The 18,461-nt window shown below is 47.3% G+C and overlaps 1 protein-coding gene across 1 annotated transcript; it reads right to left on the bottom strand.

The window, feature by feature from the left end:
• Positions 1-7,585: 7,585 nt before the first annotated feature.
• Positions 7,586-9,866, bottom strand: FOXQ1 (forkhead box Q1). Its single transcript, XM_052780318.1, has one exon. The coding sequence runs from the start codon at positions 9,014-9,016 to the stop codon at positions 7,766-7,768; it is 1,251 nt and encodes a 416-aa protein (XP_052636278.1). The 5' UTR covers positions 9,017-9,866; the 3' UTR covers positions 7,586-7,765.
• Positions 9,867-18,461: the final 8,595 nt, after the last annotated feature.

The raw sequence follows: 18,461 nt of genomic DNA, 5'->3' as shown, positions 1-18,461 counted from the left end.
GAACTGGCACTAACAGTGGTATATGTTTATTTTGCTTTGGCCAAGGTCTCAGCAGTGACTTTGCTACAGGATGGGTGCGTTGAGCTGAGTTAGGGGCTCTGACCAGGAAAAATGCAGTTCATATGCTTTATCTTCCCAATTCGGGGTCTGGAAGGAGAGGTGCTGTCTGCAAGAGACCTGGGGCAAAGTCATCTTAGCAAAGGATGCTAAGGCATCAGAAGAATCTATGGCAAGTCCTGTCTTTTTGTGCTCAATGTTTTGTAGACTCGACTCAAGGGAGAAATTGCTTCTGCTTACTCAAGGATAGCCTTGGATAAGGGCAAGTAAGATAAGGAAGCAGAAGGAGGTGAAAGGGGTAGGTTGTTTCTCTGCTTGAACTAGACTTTGTTGAAATGTTACACTGAAAGGGGTTTTTTTTGGTGGTTATTGCTGAGGAGGTTGAGTAACTGCAGTCTGTGTACTCTGGTGTCATGCATTAGGCTGGCTGCTTGCAAGATAACTTATAACTTCTTTGTCCTTCTTTAACCTGCTTCTTCTGGAGCTGGGGGGCGTGGGAAGAACCTGACATGACTCCAGGTATTGTGACACAGAAAGGTATGTCTTTGCCATTTCTTATGATTAGTCAGGAAGAGATGCTCCAGAGAAGTTCAGAGAAAACCAGAAATGACTAGGGGGCTTTCTGGACTGACTTATGAGGAAAAAGTGAGAAAGTTGCTGCTGTACATCTGTACAGTTCTGCTAAGTGATTAATGGGGAACGCGATGATAGCATACAACTAATTGAGGCTTGTATATGCCAGAGAGAGGGGAATTACTTTGGTGTTGTATGATGAGCGTGAGTAATGAGCGCATACCACTGTATTGAAGATGGCTGTGTGAAGTACCCAGAGCAACAGCAGTTGCTCGATGGTGAAAGAGAATTCCATTAGACACTTGTTTTAGGAATATCAAATACTAAAAATCTGTTATTACTTGGTGATGCAACTTATGGTTTTCTTTGTGAGAAAAGTTATTTTTGTGGGGTTTCTTCTTCATAGCTTAGGATGTTTTAAACAAGGCTACCAGATACTGCCTTGCTTCATAAGTTATTAAAAATAAATTGGAAGAAACTGCACTGGAAGGAAAGTGAACTGGGCAATTCTAGAAGCCTCTCATGTCTGCATTTTAATGGATTTTTATTAGAAATCTAGGGAAAACTATTTCTGTAGTGAGATGTCACAATTTTCAACAGTAAATGCTGTGGAAGGAATTGAAATAAACAGTTTTGTGTCATATATCTGCTTTGAAAGGCCATAGGTAACCTTTGAGGTCTTACAGAAAATTGTCTTTTCAAAACCTTGAAGTAAGATTGACAACTTCTACATGGAATATTGAAGTTTATCTGGCCATTCGCAACAGCTACTGATAAAAATACAAGGTTAGGAAATCAGACTCTCAGGTTTCTGCTGAAACTTTAAGATCTCTAAGTCAGGTAACTGAAAGTTCTACCAAAGTAAAATGAATTTCACAGAAGTAGTCTTGCTTAAGATCCTTCTGTCCAGTGAGATAGTCTGGGATACCTCATGGAGCCACAGAATACCAGTAGTTAAGCACAGTTTGGCTCTGGCATGATATTCATTAACATTGCTTCTCTACAGCAGACTAAAAACACTTTAGTAATAGTAAGGGTAACATGAAATACACTACTTGTATGAAGGGTTACTAGTTGGCTGTCAGATGTTACTAGAGTATTACTCCAGTACCAAATTATTACTTAAAACAACAACAGCAGTTCAAACACAGCTAAAATAAACCTATTGGACCCTAAACCATCTAAATTATACTTATTAAAACATTTATGAACCCTTACGTACTGCTTATAAACATGTACTCGATGAATAGCTATGATCAGGAAGCAACTACAGCAGAATTTGGAAAATTAGGTGTCAATCTATTTTTCCTTTTTTTTTTTTTTTTTTCCTCTTGCATGTTTTTCTGCCTGATGGTCCTAGGTCCACATATTCTCTTCAAGACATTGTACTGAAGAGTAGAGTTGTATTGCTCCATCTTGAATATTCTCTGCTCTGCCATTAAGGAGAGGAAAGAACCCACAGAAGGATTGCTTTTCCCCATAGCAAAGGAGGCTATTAATATGCCATTCTCCTAGAAAGAGCTCTGAAATTTTGAAACGTGTCATAACAAAGAAAAAAATACCATGGTGCAAGAGCACAAATATCATGACCGTGTGTTCTCTCAATCCTTCCTCATACATATTCCCCCTGGCTCTGGAAAAGAGGACAAAGGCCTAGTCCATCCAGTCGTATGGAGGTAAAACTTCCTGAAGGCAATAGCAATGTTTAGCTCCTATGCAGGGCTGGAGACTATGTAAATTACTAGCTTTCTGAAGCTGGTAATCTATGTAACCTAAATAATGATGCATTAATATAGGTTTGAATGCTTAGCAAGGACTAGGCTCTCTTGAGCTATCTGTCTGATTTTATGATGGGGTACTTGGGCTTTGTAGATATCTTTTCTGAAGCTGGTTCTGAGACTCCTGAGAGTGTCAATGAAGACAGGAGAGTTTATTCAAGAGGAAAATGTTTCCTCTCCAGGATGTAAATGAAAGATGGAACCATATTCACCCCATCATTAAATAGCTACTGCAGCACTCGGCAAAGTTGCAACAGGATACAAGCACTCTTGCCAAAATCACAGCTTAGTGCCTTGAATTTGGCTGGAGGTGGATTTCAACTTTGTTTTTATGTTTACTTCAGACTTAAAAGGCAAAAAGCCTGGCACAATAAAGGGACTCTCTTGTCTGTTGTTAAATGAAACACCTCTCCCAGCTCAATGAAGAATTGTGCAAAATCTGGACTTCGGTTCATCTCCGCTCTTCCATGTAGGGCCGTGGTTGTTCTCCTTGCTTTTGTGTAGGAAGTTTCACCTTGGGCTGCTTAAGGCATGGTGTGAAAGATAAAGGGCCTATGAATCTGAGTCCTTTGTACGTGCCTGTTCCTGGGGTGAAATTTCTTTTTGTTAAGGGTCTTCTGTGCCTGATACATCCTGGCTCTACGAATCACCCTTCTGAAAAAGGGTTTGGGGCAGAAAAAACAGACAAGGTCTGGAGACAAAATGACATCCATCCTCTTTCAGTCCTCTCAGCATCTAGTGTGAAATTAAGCTGATACCAAGTGCTGGACTTTTGCTTAGGAGCTTTCAGTAGAGATCTGTGTTGAACTGAGTCTTGTAGCTAGCACTGCTGTGCTGAGATGGCTCTTGAATAAAATGACAGATTTCAGTGGCCTTCTTCCTGAGTAAGGGTTAGGGATACTGAAGGGCTATTTATCCCATCTTATGGGTCACTGGGAGTGTAAGAGCTGAACGCAAGTTTCAGGCTTCATCAGATCTGGCTGGTGAAAAATGGGGTTAATTAATCGATAGGAAAATAACACAATCAAAATCCTGCCCTACTGGCATGTCTCCGCTAAGGTAATAGAGTAAAACTCTTGGCCTCCCCTATAAAGGAGAATAAGCACAGTATTACTGTACTATCCTGCTGCGTGGAATCTATGTAATATATACAAGCTGTTATCCACAGGTCACTCTTGCAAGCTTGTTTCTTCTGTGAGTTTGTGTTTGGCAGCTAGTAATTCCTGAAGTGGATAAACTTCTGCTTAAGCCTCTCCTCCGTATTAATTTGGTCTTAATCCATAAAGGAGGAGTTTATGCAGTTCTGCTGCTCAGTAGGTTAAAATTTGAAGAGGTTTAGGAAAGTGGTTAGGACTGACATTATTCAGGCAACTAGTTATCACTATCTAGTATGGAGGGGGGACAGGATGGGGAGAAGCCCCCCGAAAATGTTTGATGAAAATATTTTGATTGCCAGGTATGATTTTTTTCTTCTTTAAAGCACGGTAAGACATTCAAAACCTGCAAGAGATGAAACAGTTATGAAACAAAAAGTCTCAGAAATAAAATACATTTATTTGGAAAGCTGAATCTCTTTTCAAAAATGCAGTTAAAACCAGAGCCCGGTCCAAACCAGAATTCATGTGCAATTCTGCTCAGGCTGGGGTTTCCACCAAGCGCACAAAGAAACTGCGGAGGGTTTGGAGCAGCCAGCATGGGATGGTTGCAGATCCTCTTGCGTGCTGATGAACAGACTGTTATGCTCCCTGTTCCAGCTGGGCTTTCCATGCCACTGACATCATTTTTGCCTGTATAGCGTGTAAAACTCTCTCAAGTATCCCAAGCCGCACCCATTCAACAAACAGATACTCTGGGTGATGTAGACACTAGTAGGGCTGAAAGAACAGGGTGTAAAAGTATTGGTTTACTGCTGATGTGTCAAATATCAAAAGGAGAAAGGCTTTGTCTCTCTTCTGTCATCCTGATTTATTAGACGTTAAGAAAGACAAAGTACCCAGACGTACAACCGTCGCTGTTTTGGGAAGGTCTGCGAAATGGTTAATGTGCTTGTTCCACACAAAAATGTAAAGTGTCGGTTCTCTGATTACCTGCTGCTGGAAAGTGTTTGGACAGGTGCCGTGTTTCACCAGCCGTCTGTCACAGCTGACAGCCCGGATTTATGGCTGTACACCAGGGCTGGCCTCCCCACCCCCCCCCGCCGCCGGCTCCGCTCCGGGTCCCGGCCAGCCCGGCGCTGCGGGGCGGGGGCTGCGGGCAGGGCCCTGCTACCCCCCTACCCGCTCCGCGGAGCTGCCAGGCGGCTACTACCTCTGCCGTGGGCGCGGGGCAGGATGACAGCCGAGACCCAGCCGGTTTTTTTTAAATTATCCCCTCCCCCGTAAATTCACTTGCGTGTGAACAAACTGGTCCAGCTCCCTTGCTGAGAAACGCAGGCGTGGGCTAAGCAGTACCGCGAAGGGGGCGATTTCCACCCAAAGGTCAACAGGGGGAAATTCGTCCCTTGCCTCCTCTTCAGAGGACGATGCTCAAACAGGAGGAGGCGGAGAAGACCCCCACCCTTCAGCAAGGGAAAGCCCCTTCGGTACCTGCCCGCCCCCCGCCGCCTCGCCCGGCAGCCCGGGTGGCACCGGGTCCCCTCAAATCCTCATCCCGACCCGCTGGGGAAATCCGAGCAAGCGCTAGGAAAGGACGGCGAGGACGCAGATATCCCTTATGCTGTACCGTTGACGTACCCAAGTATCCCAAAATCGAGATTCATAGAAGATAAATACTTATTGACAAGGCACTTCTCGAACTCTGTGGGCTTTTTTTTTTTTTTAATGCTGAGTTACTTTTTAATGAAAAAGGGACTTTTCTAAAAGTAGAAAGGCGAATGTCATCCTATTAAGCATACGTTTACACACACATTCATCCCTACTCACACTTACATACATCCCGTTAAATACTCGCTTGTGGCTGTAATAACAAATTCCACTTTCCGTCAAGGTGCTTTTAACATACCCTGAAATATGACCATTACTGATCGACAAACCCGAAAGATACTAGCAGTTGCACACTGACGGCTCAGGTGGACTCCTATAAAGAAAGAGATGTTAAAATACAAGCTAGAGGAAAGGGTAGATTATAGAAGGGTAGATTAATATTTGCACAGAGCCTTGAAGGCAGAATGATGTCGAAATACTGTGTGTGCGCGCATGCGTGCGTGTACATAAAAACCAATTCCTTCAAGGGTTGGATTACTTCATACATTAGTCACTAATCTCTTGCAATGTTCTGATGAATGTTATGGTCTGAGCTAAACGCACCGTGAAATCTGCTTGAGCTTTATTGAAACAAGTCGGTGTTTTCGCCCGCAGATTGTTCTGTTTGAAGCTTTCCTTTTCCCAACACACCTTCGCTATTCGGCAGAGTTTTTGCGAGTAGCATAGAAGCTATTCAGCGGCCGAACCCCGGCGCTGAGGGGAAAAGGTGGGGGGGGGAGAAAGTCCAGGGTCCGAAATCAGAGTAATTAAGCAAAAAAGAACAAGCAGCAGCCAAAAGTTTGCTTGTCATCGTTTGTTTAGGTGACCTGTGCTTACAGAAGACTTGGAGGGGAAAAATGCCCGCCTATTTTCATCCTTCTTTAATTAAAGCAAACAAACGAACAAACAAGCCCAGAATTATCATTTCGGTGTTTGTTTAAAGCTCTTCGAGTTCGGGGACGCCACTAAACTGTAATTCAGTACCACGGGCAGTTAAAACCCCATCCTTTCCTTTTTCCGACTCAGTCTTTCTGAGGCTTTCCTGATCGCTTCTGACAAGAGGAAACAGCCTTAAGACAACACGCGTCAGGAGAAGGGAACGTATGTAAACTTATTACCAGCAAATACTCAATAGCGTTCACCCTGATGAGGTTTCGCCGGCTGCCGATGCCAGCGGGGCTGCCTCCACCAGAGGCGGTTGGAGCCCGGCCGTGCCAACGACCTTCCTTGAAGAGAGTTTTCTTTGGACCGAGAAATAATAACAGGATTACATTGCGTCTGCTGTCCTTCGGGGGGGGGGGGAGAAAAATAAGAAGGAGGAAAAAAAACCGGCAGGCAGATGCTGAGGACTTCCGCAGGCTGCCCCTAAGTCGGGCAGCCAGCCTGCAAACCTGCTTGCCTGTAAATCTGCCTGCCTTTCTGCAGGGCTGAGCAGCGGCGGGGAAACCTGACTCGAGGAATTGAAGAGGACTTCCAAACCTGGCGGGCGGCCCAAGAGGAGAACCTCCCTCACCTCCCGTGGTCAAAATAAGGCGGGTCCGTACGCGGCACCTCTACCCCCCGGGAGGGATGGGGAGGAAAGGGCGGGCGGCCCGGCTGCGCCCGCAGCCCGAGCGCTCCTCGGCCAAGGCCACCCCACGGCGGGCTCCCCTCCCTCCGCGCCAGCACAGACATCACGCTCTTCTCCGGTATTACCGTCTTTATTCAGGGGGCAGCTTTTATTCGGGGGAGAGGAGAAAGAAAAAAAAAATAAAAAGAGGGAAAAAGCATGGTGGCTGAGCGTCAATAAAATGCACACGCACATGTATTATATACAAACATAAAAATAAAATACGAAAAAAAAAATCACTCTTCTCTTTCCAGTAGCAGTGGTCTCGGTCTTAAATGTACAACGCCAACCAGTACAGCAGAAAACGCCTGTCATTTTCTTGAGGCCCCCCCCCCCCGCCCAGAACAATAATTAATTAAAAAAGCCGCACTCTCTTTGCGTTAAAAACACTACTTTTATAAATAATTTAATGTCCTCCCTTCCCACGAAATGCTAGTTGCCGGACAGGAGAAAAGGTTTCTTTTGGCACAGTGATGCATCGCTTTGCAGTACAGACCTACGGCTCCGCAGCAGCCCCCGGCCCCCTCCCTTTCTCTCTCCCTGCTCCTCCCGGCAGGCGCCCCCGGCCCCCCCGCCCTCCTCCCCGCCCCCCCCCCTCAAGTGCACAGCGCATCCCCGGGCTGCCGCCACCGCGCGTCTCCGCGGGGGCATCCCCTGCTCCGCTGCCCAGGGCTTTGGTGGCAGGGGATGCGGGGACAGGAGGGAGGGCAGAAAGGAGGCAGCGAGGGAATGGCTGAAGTCAAGTAGTCTCAACGAACAGTAAGAAGCACTTGAGGCTCATGGCTATGTCCAAAACGACAGTTGGGTCTGGGTTTTATTGGGGGGGGGGTTTTTTTTTTTTTGGTTTAAGTTAAACCCACTGTCATTTCATTAAGGCACAGTCACCGAGGCTTTCGCTTTGGAGGCTTTGGTCGCCTCTGGAGTTAAAGTGCGGGATCCAGAGCCTCCTCCTTTCCCCCTCCCCGCCTCCCCGGGCAGGCCCCTCGCAGGGGAGGAGGGGGGCTCCATTAAGCCAGGGGGGTCTCCACGGCGTACGGCTGCAAGGAGGCCGAGCCCCCCGCCGCCGGCTGCAGCGGCCCGGCCAGCCGGAGGGGCCTGTAGAGCGGGGAGCCGGGCGGCGGCCCCCGCCCGCCCTTGGCGATGACGGCAGGGAAGAGCGGCGCCCGCGGCCGCTCCGCCGCCGGCGGCGGCTCGCCCCGGGCCAACGCTTGCCGCCCGCCCCCCAGCAGCAGCGGCGGCGGCTCGCCCAGCCCGTAGGCGCAGAGCTGCAGGAGGCCGCCGCCGTAGAAGGCGGCGGCGGCGGGCGGGGGCTGCGCGGCAGGTGGGTAGGGGAGCAGCGGGTAGAGGCCGGGCAGCAGGTGCGGAGGCGCGGGCGGCGCCGGCCAGAGGAGGCGGCCGTGCGGCGGCGGCTGCGGGGCGGCGCGGGGCCCCGCCGGCCGCCGGAGGAGGTTCTCGATGGCGAAGGAGCTGGAGAACTTGGCGCCGCCGCCGCCCGCCGCCGCCGCCCCGCCGCCGCCCGCCGCCTCCTTGGCGGAGGCGCCCGGCGCGCAGTTGCAGGGCGAGGAGGCGCAGCAGCACCGCGGGGAACCGCGGGGGGACGCGGCGCCCGCTCCGGCCGCCTCCTGCGGCGGCGGCGGCGGTGGCGGTGGCGGCGGGGCGGCGGCGGGGCGGGCGGGCTGCGGCGGCGGAGCGGCGCGGCTGAGGCGCTTGCGGCGGCGGCGGAAGACGCCGTCGGCGAAGGTGTACTCGCTGCTGGGGTTGAGCATCCAGTAGTTGTCCTTGCCCCAGGGCCGCGCCGGGTCGCGCAGCACCTTGACGAAGCAGTCGTTGAGGGAGAGGTTGTGGCGCACGGAGTTGCGCCAGCCGGTGTAGGCGCCGCGGAAGAAGGGGAAGCGGCTCATCAGGTAGTCGTTGATCTCGGCCAGGGTCAGGCGGCCGCCGGCCGAGTCGCGGATGGCCATGGCGATCAGCGCGATGTAGGAGTAGGGCGGCTTCGGCCGCCGCGTGTAGGGCTTCCCCTTGGCGCTCTCGGCCGGCGGCGGCGGCGGCGGCGGCGGCGGCTGCTGCGGGGCGGGGGGCGGCGGCGGCGGGGGGTGCCCCGGTCCCCCGGCCCCGCCGCCCGGGCTGTTGGCGGCGCAGTCGCCGTCCGAGCCCAGCTCGCTCTCGGCCGGCGCCGGGGAGAGGGAGCCGCTGCCTTCCTGGTCGCTACCGGCGCTCAGCTTGTCCTCGTAGTGCTGCGAGAACACCTCCAGCTTCATGGCGGCGGCGGCGGCCCCCCCGCACCCCGCGGCTCCGCTGGGCGGGCGCGACCTCCGCCCCTCGGCGCGGCCTCAGGGGCGGCGGGGGGCGGCGAGGCGACCCCGGGGCGGGGAGGGGGCTTCTGACCCCGCGCCGGCTTGGACAGCTCCGCGGCGGCGGGCAGGGCAGCGGGGCTCCGCGCCCGCCTCACCCGGCCGGTCCGGGGGTCGCTGGCGGGGGGGGGGGAGCTGGCCTCTTCGCCGCCGCTGGACGCCGGGGACGGGCGGCGGTGCCCAGCCGCCCTCGGCGGCGAACGGGGCGCTTCCTCCGGCTTCCACCTCCTTCTCCCCCGGCGGGGCGCTCGCTCGCTCGCTCTCTCTCTTTCCGCCCCCCCTTTTTCTTCGTCTGGCTGCTTACTCTGGCTGCTCCATGGGGCCGCAGGAGAGGGGCGAGGAGGCCCCCGCGGAGCCGGTGCGAGCGGGCGGGCGGCTGCCGGAGCCGGCTCCTCTCCGCGTCCCCCCCCCCGCGAGGCCGGTCCTCGTCGGGGCGCTGCCGATGTTACCGTCCGGCGCTCCCCGGGCGCGGGGAGAAGCTCTGGGGGGGACGTCGGCGTGACTCCTCTTCTTTCCTCCGGCTTCGGCCCCCGTCAGTGCCGGGACGGAGGGCTGGCTCCTCGCTGCGGCGCGGGCAGCAGCCGGGTTATTGGGGTTATTAGTGTTATTGTCATTATCGCTCTCTTCCCCTGTGGTTCTGTCTCTCTCCACCACTTTCAGACCAGCCCATTATAACGCCGGCGAGAGGCGGAGCCAGGACAAAGATCTGAAAGGGTGGTGGGTGGAGAAGCAAGGTAGCAAAGGTGGGTATGCGCTAATAAGCCGTATCAGAGCCGTAATTAGCAGAGATGACAGCGAGGTCTTGTTGGAAAGTTATTTTACGAAACTTGTTTGTATTTTCTCCTGCCAGGTCCCTCCCCTTCCCGGGTATTTCGAATGAAGCCGCGGTTCGGCGCGACTCCGCAGAGCCGGGCCCGCCTCCCAGGTGTAAAATGCAGAATGACTTATAGGTGGCAGAGCAGAACCTGTTACATGCAGTGATTTATTTTAATAGCGCCGTATATAGCAACAAGTTGTAATGTGACAGCTCAACAACCTGTTGGAAAATAATACACGGACGGCTTCGCACTTGTGAATTCCTAATGATTTATGTAGCCTGACAAAGTCGTTTCAGTCCTGGCCCCTCTTTCCTTCTTGTCGTAACTGCACCCGGTGCAAGGGGTAAAATGGGAACAGGTAGGCAATGCTGTGGACTTTTGCTACGAGAGAATCAGCCAAAACCTTAGCCTTAGTTTCAGGTGTGTTAATGTGCATATAATAGCGTTGCTTGATCTCTTCCGGACAGTGCATTTGTAACCTCTCTCTTGTAACTGCCACTCTCCAATAAAATCTTTTATTGTGTTTTTTGTTTTTTTTTTTAAGCAGTGACTTTGCTTTAACATTTTTTTTTGCACATTGTGGATCTATAAATTTTCCATAAAACTGGGGACAAAAGGTGTTCCATAATTTTACCTAGACGCTTTTCTTTCTAGAAAAATAAGTCATGATTTTGGAGTTGGTTTTAGGTTTAAGTTGGCAGGGTCTTACCCTCCTTCAGAGGTTTTGCCTCCTTCAACAGTATGCTAGGCAGAAGAACTCAGTGAACAGAGCTATACGGCAGTAGCTTCTCTGAAAACTCCCTGTTCTGTCCTGTCCTGCTCACTGGTCAAAGTCAATTGCAAAACGCCATTTGACTTCATATGGCAGTAGCGCTAGCGTCTGCAAAACAATAACAAAACAAAAACATCAGCAGAAATCTAGTGTGGTGCTTATATTTTATTTCTCATACGTACACTTTGAATTTTGTGTCCTGGAGTAAGAGTTGGATTGCTCCATGTTTTCCAAAAGCAGTCTTTCTAAATAGGACCTTATTTTAGAATAAATACTTAATGCAGGGTCACTCCAGTTAGGACTATGCTGTTGCAGTCTGGCTCTTAAAGAGTGTTGGAGAGGAACATGCAAAAAGGCAGGTTTAAAAGACTAACAGAAGAAACAAACAGCGCTACTTTCTGTCTCGATCCCTCTTGAATAGAATATATGTTCCCCCCGCACCACACCTGCATTTTATTTCAAAGCTTTGCCATTTCTTCAGTCTGCATGACTCTTAAATAGTAAATACTGAACAATGAGAGGTTCTTCTGTCCTTCTGGTTGTTCTCTTGCTACCTTTAATAATAATAGGTTTGATGTCTTCCTGTTCTCACTAAAGCTGTACCAGTTCAGAAAAGCTGGCAATTTAGAAAGACAAAAATAAGAGGAGGGAGACCTCTCTTGGTTCCTTGTTGTTGTTGTCTCCATGTAACGTAAACCAAGATCTTTCAGTAAAGTGTTGCATTAGCTGTAGGTGCCAATGTTTGTGTTTAAGGGTATGGGAAAAATCTATCATTCCTTCCAAAACTTGTATTTCCTAAGATGATGCCAATGGCGAGGGTAGGTTTTTTCCTCTTCCTGCTTTTGTTGTAAATAGCAGTGAAGTAGTGATGATTTGCTAGCTTACCTTTGATGTTTATTTTATTACCGTTCCACTATTTGTATGGAAAATGTACACATTGTCTCTTATCTTTATTCAAAGAACTTAAAAAGTCATTCAAATGCTGTAGGTAAACACGTCAGACATAACCAGCTTTTTCACAGCCATACTTCAAGACTAGGAGTGGATGGCAAAGCTGGTTCTGCAAGATTTAAGAGGGGACAGAAGCTTGTGCTCAAAATAATACAATTACAAAGATAGCTATTAACGGCTGGGAGCAGGGAGCCCTTCTAAGATCAGCGCTGATTCTTGTTGTGGCTCAAGGTCCCTTTGCTGCCTCTGAGCGAGTGACTGTTGTAAACTGGCCCTTGAAATCGGTGATGGCTCTTACCTGAGAAAACACAGGAAGGTGCTTATGTGAAGGACTGTGCGTGGTTTAAATAGAGCCTTCCCGGCCCAAGTGAGAATGGTGTCAAGCCCATTGCTGTTACTGCCCATGAAACAACGAGCAAAGTTGTAAGAAGTGGTGAAATAGTCCAACTACTCCCGTCTCTCACCACTGAGATTATATGTAACCTCAAGTCTTTTCCTGCTATAGTTTTTTAAAAGGCACAGTATCGCCTTCAGGTTTATAAAGATTAACACAATCATCGGAAAAACTGATTCTGTTAAGTAAACTTCACATCAAAAGCACTTTGATGTGCTCTATTATAGCAAAGCCAAACACTCCACCCCCATCACCCCAAGAAAAACCTCCAAAAACCTCTAGTGAAGCAATGTGAAAAAAAATCTAATTCTTTGTTCTAAAATGAAATGTCTCTTCCTCTTCAGAGCAGCAAAGCGGGACTTTTTTTGATGTATGACCCCCTCTTTTCCTACCCAAAACAGTACCCAGTCAAAGACAAAGGGGAAAAATGTGAATGGTTGCTTGAAAAATCACACACTCAACTTTGCTTCCCATTTTCTGTAGTATTTGACTCATTTAATTCAGAAATAGTAGAGTGTGCCAATGGGTATTTGGAGGTAGGGCAGTGTAGTCCTTTGCAGTTTGCTCAAGCTCTGAATTGTAAAAATACTCCTTACTAAATGTAGCAAAATGCTACACTGTCTGGTGGTCGCAGGTATATTTTTGGTCGATCCAGTTGTGTTGTCTCCATGGTGTTTTAAACCATGATTTGGTTTTACACTTCAGCAAGCATCGTGCGAAGGTGTGTCAAATCTTTTTTTTTTTCACCCAGTCCTTTCTTACCATCTTCTCTGCCTTCTGTCCCTCCAGCCTGCTAACTAGATTAGAGAGGGCTTCCAGATAAGATCGTATAAGCACAACTGGTCAATAAAGGTCTCTCTGTGGTGACTGGGAAAGTCCTATAGTTAGTGGTAGGCAAGCTTATTTGTACATCTGAGATGTCCGGCACAGCAGCTGGACAAAGTGCTTCATCATCTCTTCTCCTCCTCCTGTAGCAAGCGGCAGGAGTGCGCTGCCTTGCCAGGAATGATGAAACTGGACAATGCAATACACTACTCGAGCAACAATAGACCAGTTCAAAGAGTTCTCTTTGGATGGGCTGCTTACAGCGGGAGACGTGCCTAGCACGCATAAATGAACTACAGAGTCTGTGAAGGTTTGCTAATTGCACTATGTATATTTTTACAGTTGAAGGAAATCCAGCTAGACTGAGCTGTAAGAAAGGAGGTTAGTGGAAATTCATTTAGGCCTTTAGAGGAAGGGTTTGATCGCTGAAGCAGAATGCAGGTCTGCGTGAATTCCCACATTGGGAACTCTACAGATTTGCACTTTTTCACGAGGACAGCTATTCCCTGTGGGCAGAGATTTTCTCATGTCTTTGGCAGGTACTAAGAGCTGAATTTACAATGGGGACTTCCATTTCAACTTTGTTTCACACAGCCTTTATTTTCTTGGGAGCTGTTGCTCAGTATGAAATTTTCCCATGCCGAGAGCTTAGTATCATTTCCTCCCTGTGCCCACTTTGTGTCCCATAAAAAAGTCTACATCTAAGCAAATTGCTTTTCTCCAGCATACTGGATTGTGACAGAATGGGCAGGGACAGATTTTCTCCTGTGAAGAGGATGACATTATTGCAGTTGTTACTAATGCTTAGTACTGGAGAAGTAATTCCTGGTTCCTACACCATCCTTTCCACCCAGCGATCTCAGAGCTCTCCCATTTTACAGGCAAAAAGGAGTGAAGGGGAGCCCTGCTGAAAAGCGTTTGGCAACTTGGATGCAACCATCTGTAGAACTGAGCTCTTCAGAGTCCTCGTCCTGCGCTGTGTCCACTCAGGTATCCACCACGAGGCCTCGTCAGAAGCATTTAGCAAGGAGCTGTCAAAACGGAGATTGCTCTGTCCTGAGACTCAGATAATTTATAGCTAATTCTCTCTTTTTACTAGTGCTATGTCACGCCTCAGGGGCTTGAATGGGGCTCCACGCTGGCATAAGATGAACCTCTCTGGAATATATTGCAGATCTGCAGTCTGAGAAAGTACATGACATAAAAGAGTGCAGGGTGAGCAGTGAGGTTAAGTCAACACAGTATTTACAACATATTTTGTGATGACTTAATTTAGTAACTGTCCCCATAGGCTTTTCTCATAGCTGATTACCTGGTTTCATGTAACTGCACCAAGAGACAGAAGATCCAAATGGTGATGGACTTACGGGTTTGTAGATCTCTTCAAGGCGATTATTCTTACAGTAAGAAAGAAACTGGTATTGGAAGGCAGCGCAGGTATTGATAAGTCTGGATGTAATTGTCAGAATGGAATTGCTTGCTAAGAGACAGGCTCCACCACAATTAGAAGTTATGTTGTGTTATGTTTGTTATGAAGTTATGATGCAGAAGCCATTTGGTGAAATTCTGTGGCTCTCTGCCAGGAATAGTGAATGTTTCTTGCTACTGGTGCCAAACAAACTTAAAAAGAAACCATCATAGCTTGTTATTGCTGGTGCCAGACCAAATATCTGTTGGCGCCAAACTTGGTATTGATGCCAGAGGCTTGCTATCACTGGCCCATGATATGAGGAAACATCGGCTGAGCTGTTACAATAGCCTCTTATTGCCTTCAAGTCCATGCATTGACGGAGCAGAGCGAACAACTTCATAAGAGAAGTACAGCAAAATTAACCAAGAGCTGAATGGCTTTGAATGTGTGATGGAGAGTTATTGAACTTTGCTAACCCTTCCTGGTATACACGTAAGCCAACTCAAAACCACATATATTTTACATGGGTAAACAAGTGACTAGAGATACGAAGGATATGTTTCCATTCAACTAAGTTAAAGTACTATTTATAGCACGGTAGATTAACAAATGAATCACTTTACCAATAATATTCCAGTTGAACAGCAATAAGTATTCAACGTGCTTCCTGCTGGGTTGGGTGGGGGTTTTTCTTGTTGTTTTTTTTGTTTTCAAAAAGCTATTTCTGGGTTGAATCCCATGATTTATATAAACTTTAGCCAAATCTGTAAATAAATAATGGTGTAAAAAAACTTCTTGATTTTTTTCCCCAAGACCAAGTCAACTGCATTATAATGGAGCTATTCAGGAGCAGGCCTTCCTGTGGTAGGTAGGATTTGGCAGTAATGCCCCCAAATTATGTGTCTCTTGTGCATGTTCTGTCCTCCATTTGTGGTTTTCCATTTTCCTTCCCAGCTTCAAGATCTGAATCGTCACCTGTCAAGTCATTTTGATCTAATCCTCCAACCCTCTGGACAGCTCCAGAACAGCATTGGTATATCTTCAGTCTGGTCTGTGCTGCTGCTTGCTTACTCCCGGGACAGGTAGCATAGTTACACCGAGGGTACATCTATTACCATACCTCAAGGCGGTGGGGGATGGGGGTTTAGAACCTCCAAACCATGTTCCAGAAATCAGGTGTGTTTTCACCACTTTTCAGGTGGCGGAGAAATGCAGTAAAAGCTCGAGGAGCTGGTTCTTCAGCTGCTGCAGATCTGACAAAATCATTAGTTTTGTTGAGTTGGCATGGGTTGAGTATCTGATCTCCAGTTTGTAGGTGAGTTTTTAAGGGATTAGCTCAGTTTCAGTCTCTTGAAGGTGTGAACAAACATACCGTTGCCTCACACACGTGTGCACAAAGTGCTTCGTGCAGAGGATGTTGGTACTTCTGTTCTCTAAGTAAAGGTTCACAGGTTTCAAATGTCTTGGCCAAACTTACATGAACTCAGCTGGGTATAGGATATGGGTTTCCTAATTCCTCAACTACTGCTCTACCTACTAACCCTGTTGTTTCCCTGAACCTTTACATATACTTGAGTAGATTAATAATTAACCTCCAAGTGGGGCACTTTGAAGCAAATGTAAAATGAAACCAAACACTTGTCTTGGTTTTTAGTCATACCAGATTTGCAAGTAGGGTGTGTTTAAATGATGCAGGTAGATAAAGTCTTGTTAATTTAGATTAGAGTAAAAGTCAGTGCCTTATCAAAGCAAGTGACTAATTAGGAAAACTATTACCTTTTGGAAAAGAAACAGTTGAACTATCACTCAAAATTATTTTAACTAATTGAACAGTACTAGTATTTATGCTGAATAAAGGCTCGTGCAACTGCTGGGGAAAGGAGAAAGACTGAGAGCTTTTCCCAGGAATTGCCAGTGTTCTGTTTTTTTGATAATTCTGCTTTTAGAAACTTAACAGTACTTGTCATCAGTGTGTAAACATGGGGGAGGGAGGAGAGTCCTGTGAGTCATCAGGGAGCCAAACTTACAGAATTTAAGTGAAGAGCTGCAGCATTTGTATTAAATATACTGCCTTCAGTCTCTTCACCTTACCAAGCCAACAGAATAGCAAAATACTTGAGAATGGTTTGAAATGATCCAGTGAATCTCAGGTCTGTAATAACTACGATAGGGCATTTGAGAACCTGCAAGGGTGGAAACACTAGGGCAAATTCATGGTGTGAAAAGAAAGATTATGATCAGACTGTATTTATGTTCAGACAGATACATGCAATTGTGAAGAATCATTAAATAACTGTTAACCACACCTGCACAGAGCCTGTGGCAATGCTGGCTTACACAGAATCTCAAGAACTGCTATGTGCCTGACATCATACCTTTGCAAGGAAAGAAAAGTCCTGGGTGTTAGCCCAAGACTGGTAAGTAAAACATAGTCCACAGACGTGAGCCAGTTTAATGTCTGTTAGTGATTTTCTGGTGTGTCACACCCAGTACCTTCTCCCCTGTAAATCTGTCAGTAGTCCTGATTTGTTTGGTTAAGACCAGGTCTTACTAAACATCTCTGAATCTGCTTTAATGCAGTGGCTACTTACCTGTAAGTCAGTCAGGACTGTGAGGAAGGAGTAAGTATGCATGCACGTAGGGAGTCTCGCACAAACAGTATCTTGACTTCTCTGGGGCTGGTAACTGCTGCTGTGACACACAGCTGCTGGTTTGGTCTTCTCTTTACATGGATCATTTTCCCTTTTTAAAACACTGGGGGTTTTAGACATTTTTTCATGATGGAAATGACATTTCACCTTTTTATTTTTACTGTAAAAAAAAAAAAGAAAGGGAAGCCTATGGGGAAGGGGAGCAAGCAGGGTAAAGGTAGCAGAGGAAAAAGAAAATGGGACTGGAGCAAAGCTGAGATAAGGTGGAGGTGTGGAGAAAGTTGGAGTAGATAGCTCCAACTGAGCACGTTGCAGAGCAGTTCCGCTCAGACTGTAGAAAATTTCCAGGATGCCCCAAAATCTCTGATTTGGCTGCTTCTGCTGGTGGAATTTTTTGGACTGCTCACCTCTACAGCTTTCCTCAGGCTAGGGAGTTCTCTGTTTTTTTATTTCCCATGATGCGTTTGGAAGCAATCGTCTTTCATCTGCATTTTCTCTCTTGGAGTATACTTTTCCTGTCTTTCATGGCTAGGGGTGGTTAAGGAGTTTGGGGTTTTTTTTACTGAATAAAAAAACATTAAAAAATGCAAAAGTGAAGGTTTATGTCAGTGTGTAATTCCTGAAAGGGGCTGCTATGCATTGGTTTGATATCTCTTTCTAATTGCAATTTCTCTACAAAATCTTTCCTTTTTTTTTTTTTCCCCCTAATGAAAATCTCCAGCAACTGTGAAGGATAGGAGATTCTCAAACAGAAACAGAGCATGACTGATGCACAGAGGGCTTTTCAAGCAGGTGGAATAATATTTCAAAAATTTGCAGACTTCAGTATTCATATCAGAGAAGTGTAAGGTCCGGCACTTGACATTGATAGATCAGACTATGGAGATATTTACTCATTGCTTACAAGAGTCCTTATTCATAACTTGATTTATTTATGCCATAAGGGTTTGGAAGACAGTCCATTTTTACTTTCTCCAGTTCAGTTAGAGTCAATGCCAAGAAACTTAGCAAAGCTCAATATATATTAAAACTTCTAAGAGTTATCAAAGTGTGGGAAAAATGCCCTCCCGCCATGCTACTTTAAATACCTGTCAGCTCTCTGTAAGTAAATCTTACTTGGTGACTTGGACAGAGTTTATTTTGAAGGCAGGATGTGAAGTAGTACACCCTGTACCCTCTTACCCCCACTTTGGCCTTTAAATGCACTATCATTAAAGGTTGGCCCCTTGACGAAGTCAGGTGGAGTCAAATGCAGAGGCAAACTGTATAGGTGGGGCTTTAACTCCAGTGGGCCTGAATTCAAACCTTCAAAACTTTGGCCAGACTCATGACTATTCACAGTTGAGACTTTAATTAAATGGTGTTGGATATGAGTGTTAAGTGTGGAAACTGTATTCTATTATACTAGCTCATGTTGCCGAAAGAAATAGAGCCGTGCTGCTTGATTGAAGAGACAGAGCTAAGTGAATAATTCGCAACAAATAATTAATCTAAATGTTTCTAAATGATTCTTACAGAATCTGATTATGG

This window comes from Harpia harpyja, chromosome 1, assembly GCF_026419915.1.
Source record: "Harpia harpyja isolate bHarHar1 chromosome 1, bHarHar1 primary haplotype, whole genome shotgun sequence".
NCBI lineage: Eukaryota > Metazoa > Chordata > Aves > Accipitriformes > Accipitridae > Harpia > Harpia harpyja.
Note: the sequence above shows the minus strand (reverse complement) of the source record. Positions and strands in the feature narration are given on the sequence as shown.